The sequence below is a fragment of the Atta colombica genome, unplaced genomic scaffold (assembly GCF_001594045.1).
Source record: "Atta colombica isolate Treedump-2 unplaced genomic scaffold, Acol1.0 scaffold69, whole genome shotgun sequence".
Lineage (NCBI taxonomy): Eukaryota > Metazoa > Arthropoda > Insecta > Hymenoptera > Formicidae > Atta > Atta colombica.
In genome coordinates, this window is record NW_017259560.1 from 399,978 (window position 1) to 407,617 (window position 7,640).

The window sequence follows — 7,640 nt, forward strand, 5'->3', positions numbered from 1 at the left end:
TTAATTTTATTGATATCAATAATTATATAGTTATTCAATGTGAAATACATGTTTAATCTTCGATCGACAATAATGTTATTATATTACAAAGAAATACATATAAGCGAATTTGATATATTAATTTTATCATAAAAGAAAATTTTACATATTTTTATTTTATAGCGTGTCTCAAAAATAATAAAATAAATAAAAACCAAATTTCGAGAGGGATTGATAAATTAAGAATTAAGCATATAAGAGATTGATAAATTAAGAAAAAAAGTCCTTTAAAGATATGCTTGTTTTTGCTTTGTTTTAAAAAAAATCCCCAAAAAAGACAAAACATAATTTTTATTTTTGTATTTATTTATTACTTATTCGTACACACTTATTTATTTACGTACACTTATTTTTTTTGTCACTTGCTTAATGCAAATATTGTTCAAAATATTGACCTCTTACAACAATGCATTGCATCTTATACGGACAGTTCGTTTTGCAGCCAAACATTGATCTGGTCAACGTAATAATTCGCCGATTCGGCACTCTTCTGTCTGGAAATTGGCACGCACTCTCGCACTGCCTCTGAAACATTATCGCTGAAGTTGTACACGAAGAAAACAATATTCCGAATTATGTTTGTTTTCTTTAGCGTTTTTCTTCAAAATAAAATAAAAACAAGCATATCTCTAAGAACATATTCGAATTCCCTGAGTATTCTCCGAATATCATGTTATTCTTGTTGTTTATTAAATATTAAATAAGAATGACATGATATCCGAGGAGCATTCAAATGGGAATCAGAACACGCCAAAGGACTTTTTTCTTAGTTTATCGATTCCCTACAGTTTACTCATTTTAATTCAGGATACTCTGCACAATAAATTATTTAAATGTATTTATTTACGTACAATTTCAAAATATACAATAAACATAAACAATATATATAAGAAAAATATACAAATATTACAAAAATATAAATGAGAAGCAAACTTTCAAAATGTGTATTTATTCAAAATTTGTAATTTTTAGAAAACGAGAAAGAAAAAACTCTTCACATCAGGAAATTGCACTGATCTGGAAAACTAGAAAAATCAGGAAAAGTCAGAGGAAAATGTAAAAGTCTGGAATTTCGAAATTTGCTCAATTTCCTTAAACTGCTCCTATTTCAAATTGTTATAATTTTTTAAATAATATATGTTTATAGTCAAATATGTTCAAAACTTACACTTTAAACGATTTTAATTCAATAATTCATTAAAATTTATATTTTATTCAGTATTTTTATTTGATCCTTTTTTTTCGTCATTACTGCATTCTTTTTTCCAAAATGAATTAATTTTTTGCTGACTTGAATTTGTATCCAAAATTTTACTATAGTTTTTTTGTGTTATTTTAAATAATATAGACTATAGCTTTCCTACATTCCTTAAGTTTAAATGTTAAAATTTACATATTTTATATTAGAAAATTTTCCATTTTCATCTAAAAAACTCTGAAAAGTCAGGGAAATTTTTAATTCGTTTTCTATGGCAACCCTAGCATATAAGAAAATTATGCACTTTACAAAAAATATTGTAACAATATACCAATCAGTATCAGATGTAAAACATTAAACAAAATTGCTAAATAATTGCTAAAAATGTTAAATAAATGGATTTTGTTTACCTCTTATTAAAAGCATGATGCACTTTGAAATGTATGGCTGCGTTGCATGCATAATGATGTATCATTCTTTAGAAATTAATATCTCAATTGCGAAAATTGAGAAATAATCAAGAATGAAACTAAGAAATGATTATGACAAAACGATTTATTCGTCATCAATCTCTATTTGTATGACTTAATACGTAAGGTAAAATCACTAGATGTGAATTAGGTACTAATTTTGAAATTTTCATTTTTTTATATTTACATAATTATATTTTTCATTAAATGGTACGTATCACAAGATTCTTTAGTATTTGTTTTATCTCTTCCAAGTGTCAATTTAATTTATTATGAACAGCGCTTTATATTTCATTGATGTCGTTAACTAATTAATTGCGTGAGATTAATTAACGTATGTATCTTTAAAAATTCATTCAATGTGTAATATCATAAGAATTGCCTTATAACTTTTATAGTATTAGTAATTAAATTTCATGGAAAAAAAATCAACGTTATGCTCAGTTGAAATTAAATGTATCCGGGTTGTGTAATCACTATGTTATAACGATACTTTTATTGTAAATTTATTATGAAAATGTTTAAAAACTTGTCAAATCTTACAAATAATGCCATCCCGAAAAGATTTATTTGTTTTAAGTATCAAAGTAAATCATATTCACAATTAGATCCTAAAATTAGATGTGGATCATCAATTATAATTTCATTATACATATATATACTTTCGTTATATATAATATGCATGCGCAAATAATTTTTATTATCCTTATGGGATGTAGTAATGCCATCAAAAAGGATAAGCATTTGATAAATTGATTCAAAATTAGTACATGAGATCTAATTGTGGATAATTGTCATTACTTTATTTATTGTATTGATATAATTCAAATTAACATATAAAACGATAATGAAATGGAATAAAATCATCCATTATGTAATCTTTATGATCAATTAGGACTATTAAATATTTTATTAATTGCTTGATATTGTTTCGGAAAAAAATATGAATTTTTTTTTAAAGAGTGATCTACAATTAATGGCTAATGAAAGGAGATCGAACGAAAATGAAACTATATTTGTTATACACTATATTTGTTAACTAAGTTAGATAATGATCTATTCGATTTAAAATTATATTATAACTTATCTATTCGATATAAAATTATTTATAACTTAATATTTAACAAAAGGAGATTGGATGGAAATGAAATTATATGCTGGTATTTATTAACTAAGAATAATGAAGCGATTTATATATCATCGATCTCTTTTTTGTATAACTTGATACATAATGAAAGGACATTAAACGAAAACGAAATTATATACTATATCTTTTAATTATATACTATTAACTAAGCTAGAAGTTGATAATGATTTATTTAATCTTGATCTCCATTTGTTTATAATTTAATATTTAACTAAAGAGAACGGATGCAAACGAAATTATATATTATATCTGTTAACTAAGCTAGAAGTTGATAATGATCTATTTGATCTTGATCTCCATTTGTTTATAATTTAATATTTAACTAAAGAGAACGAATGCAAACGAAATTATACGGAGATATTTGTTACAAAATGCGTGAAATTAGTACAAACTTACCTTTTTAAAAAAAAGTAAAAAAAAGACGCTAAGAATGCTTTTCGAATAGAACTTAAGTGATATCTATCCTTTTATTATTCCAACCCAAGTAATGACAGCTTTAATGCTCTGTCAAAAATTCTTCGAAAATTAATTTAGTACTATTGTACTAAATTAAAAATTAAAACAAAATGATACAGTCTTAACTAACCAAGATATATTAAAAGTAAAAATCTAAATGGTAATATTTTTGTTACTTAACTCTAATGATGTGTATCTTATTCGTATAAAAGATTTGATATTATAACAATTGGCGCCAAATTAAATTCCACAAAATTTTATATCATTTATATAAAAAATTACTTTTTTAAAAAAAAGTAAAAAAGACGCTAAGAATATACACGTTTCTCGAATAAAATCTAAGTTATATATATCTTTTTATTATTCCAACTCAAGTAGCAATTTTAATTCTTTTCCAAAAATATTCTTATTGAAGATTCTTTTATTCCAACCTAATGGCAATTTTAATTCACTGTTAAAAATTATTACTTCTCGAAAAAAAATTAATGTACAATTTAAAAATTAAAACCTATATGATAGTCTTAACTAATCAAGTTAAATTCTATTGTACTTAATTTATTATTATAGTACGGGATTTAATTTCACGCCAATTGTTGATATCAAATCTTTTATATAAATGATACCATACGTATAATTAAAGTTAAATAAATAACAAAGCACCACTTGTGTTTTACTTTTTAATTTGATATTGGGAGTACAAATTAGTTCGGTCCGTTCAAAAATGCATTTATTTCAAAACAAAATGAACAGATCAATTAAAGTATTGTCCATCGCCTACTACTTTTTCCCATCTCTCAGGCAATTTTCGAATTCCATTTCGAAAAAATGACGTCTTTGGAGGCGATCCAATTTTGGAGCCAATTTTCAATTTCTACGAAAGAAGTGAACCGGTGACTTGCTGCATCCTTTGGAACAGCCAGTAATTAGAAGGAGCAATGTTCGGAGAATACGGCGGGTGCAGTAAATCATCCCAATTTGAGCGTTTCCAAATATTTTTTATGACTTTAGCGACATGAGGCTGATCGTTGTGAAGAAGAATAATTTTATCATGTCTTTGCTCGTTTTTCTCGCAATGCACGGCTCAAACGAATCAATTGTAACCGATACCGATCGCTCGTAATGGAATCGTCAGGTTTCAGCATAGTAAACAAGACCTTTTTGGTCCCACCAGATACAGAGCATGATCTTCGAAGCATGAATGTTCGGTCGTGGTATTGATGTTGAGGTCGATGGCAACGATTGACCGGGCTTAGCGTAGTATTTTTTCTTCTTGTCGTAGAATAGTCACTTCTCATCTCCAGTCACAATCCGATGCAAAAAATCTTTTCTCTGTTGTCTTTGAATCAGCTGTGAAAAATCATTCGCAAGTGAAAAATCATCTTTCAACGTCTCTTGTTCATTTCATTCAGTTCATAAGGCACCCAATTTCCTTGTTTTTGAATCATTCCCATGGCTCTCAATCATATAGAAATGGCTTGTTATGTTACCCCCAATGATTCTGCAAGCTCCTCTTGCGTTTGACTCTGATCTTCTTCGAGTAATGCCTCTAATTCTTTAAATTTTCGAATTTTTTTGGCTGTCCAGAGCGAGGCTTGTCTTCAACGCTGAAATCTCCATCCTTGAAACGTTGAAACCATTCCCTACATGATTTATCAGTTGGAGCAGTGTCATCATAAACTTCGACAAGCATTCGATGGGCTTCAGCCGCACTTTTCTTCCAATTAAAACAGAAAATCAAAATCTCCTGCAAATGCTGCTTGATTAACATAAAATTCGAACATTTCAAACACAGTAAAAATCAAGGTTCTTGTATGAAACTCGAAAGCGGTATAAACTGAATATTATTAGCAGATGTTTAACCTCTTTGAAACCGCCAAAATCAGCTGTCACTATGAACTATTCACAACAGCTGGAGCCATCTTTAGGGAACGTACCCAAACTAATTTGTATCCCAATATAATAAACTTTTTAATACTTTTATTAACAGAATAATGAGATAAATTAGTTGGTGTAAAGAAAGTACATAGTTGCTTTAAAAAAATATGTATGCAAAATGAATAATTTTTTAAATAAGCAATTATTAAAGATCTTCAATCTTTTAAGCGCCTTCAGTTGGAAAAAAAAAGTTCATTACTACATGATGTTCCTCTCGATCCCAAACAACTTTTATTTCTTTCTATCTCCAAAATTGTGAGTATTATTCAGATGATAGTCGGTCTTGGGTGAGACATCCTGTATATCTTTTTATTCTTATTGAAAGATCTTCCGATCCAAATGACTTTAATTCTTTTTGTATGAAATTTTTATATCACAATTTATTCAAAGACATTTCTTCTTCCAATCAAGATAGTTTAAAGTAGTTATTAAATTGTCTTTCAAAATATTTAAAACGTTATGACAAAATTCTGTTATCTTATATTACTTCCATTCAAGTGTTACTGTAAAAAATTAAAGAAGTAAACACTTAGCGCTGCTAAATCACAGTATTAAAAACATGAATGTAATATTTAAAATAAGAAAAATAAGAAACATTTTCATGAGAATAAAAATATCCATCGTAGTATACATATATAATTAGATTATACATTCGTAAGTTACGAAAGTTGTGTACTACTAAGTTTAAATCTAGGATAAATAAACTAGTATTTGTAAGACATGCATTATTAAAATAAGAAAGAAATTGACAGTAAATTTATTTTTATTCAGTAAAACATTCAGTGTAAAACATTCAGTGTAAAACATTCAAATTAAATTTAGTATTGCATAAAAATTGTAATTATCTTTTGTAACAATAACAATAATAATAACTTTATTGAGAGCATAACACAGAAATTATTTATTTCTATTAACTATTAATAAAATTTTTTAATTGTTTTTATAGTTTTTCTTATTTGATCCTACAGTGCTAAATGTTTACTTTCATTTTTTGTAGTAACATTGAATGGAAGCAATACAAGGTAATGTAACTTTGTCATAATGTTTTGGATAATATTTTTGAATGAGAATTAAATAACTATTATTTTGATTGGAAGATAAAAATTTTTAAATAAATTGCAATATAAAAATTTTATATAGAGAATTAAAATCATTTAGATCGGAATAGAAAGATCCTTCAATGGGAATACAAAGATACATACTTAATTTTCATAGTACGTAGTAAAAGTTAAAGATAGTATCACTTGAATTATATTCTTTATTTGGTATGGCTAGTATAGGATTTAACTTGGTGCTAGTTATTCATATCAAATCTTTTATACGAATAATATTTATCATTAGAGTTAATATTATTTATTTAATTTGATGTGGGATTTAATTTGGCATCAATTGTTGATATCAAACTTTTTATATGAATGATATATATAATATTATGAACTGTTAAAACCGACTGAAACAATCACAGGCGATCGGTATCGAAACGCAATTGATGCGTTTGAGCCGAGCATTGAAAGACAAACGGCCGCAATACAACGAGAGACATGATAAAGTGATTTTGCAGCACGACTCCATGTTGCGAAAGTGGTCAAGACATACTTGGAAACGTTGAAAGGGGAAGCCCTCCCCCCCCCGCCGTATTCAGACGTTGCTTCCTCTGACTATCACTTGTTTCGATCAATGGCACACGGCCTGACTGACCAGCACTTCCGGTCTTATGAAGAAGTAAAAAATTGGATCGATTCGTGGATAGCCTCAAAAGAATACCAGTTTTTTCGACGCGGGATTCGTACGCTACCCGAAAGATGGAAGAAAGTAGTGGCCAGCGATGGACAATACTTTGAATCATAAATATATAACTAGTTTTTTACAATAAAGCCTCGAATTTCGGAAAAAAAACGGCGGAAGCAAAGTTGTACACTTAATAAATTTAAAGTTAAAAACGGTTTAAATTTTTCCACTAAAATAAGGAATTGTGAAATATCTTTTCATGTCGTCAAGAGAATTATTTTTGTTGTCGTGATTATATGGTATTTATCAGCTGAGGATTTCTGAGAGAGCATTTTGATCCGATTGTTAATCCAATTGTGGCAAAAATCATGTCAATAAAGGATATTTATTAAGAAATATTTGGATCAAGGAAAAGGGTCAATAAGATGGGTTTTTGGACTCATCACCGATCAGTCTCAAAATGTCGTTTTATTCTTCTATGTAAGGTTCATAACGATCTGAAATGATTTTTTTCCAAAATGATTTGATCCAGAGGAATAATCATTTTTAAGTTTCTGTTTAATGAGTTTTTGTACTTTAGAGCAAATCAAGATGCGTTTCATGTTCTAAATATGTTTCATATTCTAAATATTGCTCACGCAAGATCAACTTTCCTAAAAACTGCACA

At 27.7% G+C, this 7,640-nt stretch overlaps 1 protein-coding gene across 1 annotated transcript in view; it reads right to left on the reverse strand.

Annotated features, from left to right (window-relative positions):
• Positions 1-457: 457 nt before the first annotated feature.
• LOC108692315 (putative protein kinase C delta type homolog) overlaps positions 458-7,640 on the reverse strand; it is a 42,897-nt gene continuing 35,714 nt past the window's right edge. The window contains exon 7 of the mRNA XM_018200511.1: positions 458-564. Within this exon, the coding sequence (XP_018056000.1) occupies positions 458-564 (107 nt within the window). The remainder of the gene's footprint in view (positions 565-7,640) is intronic.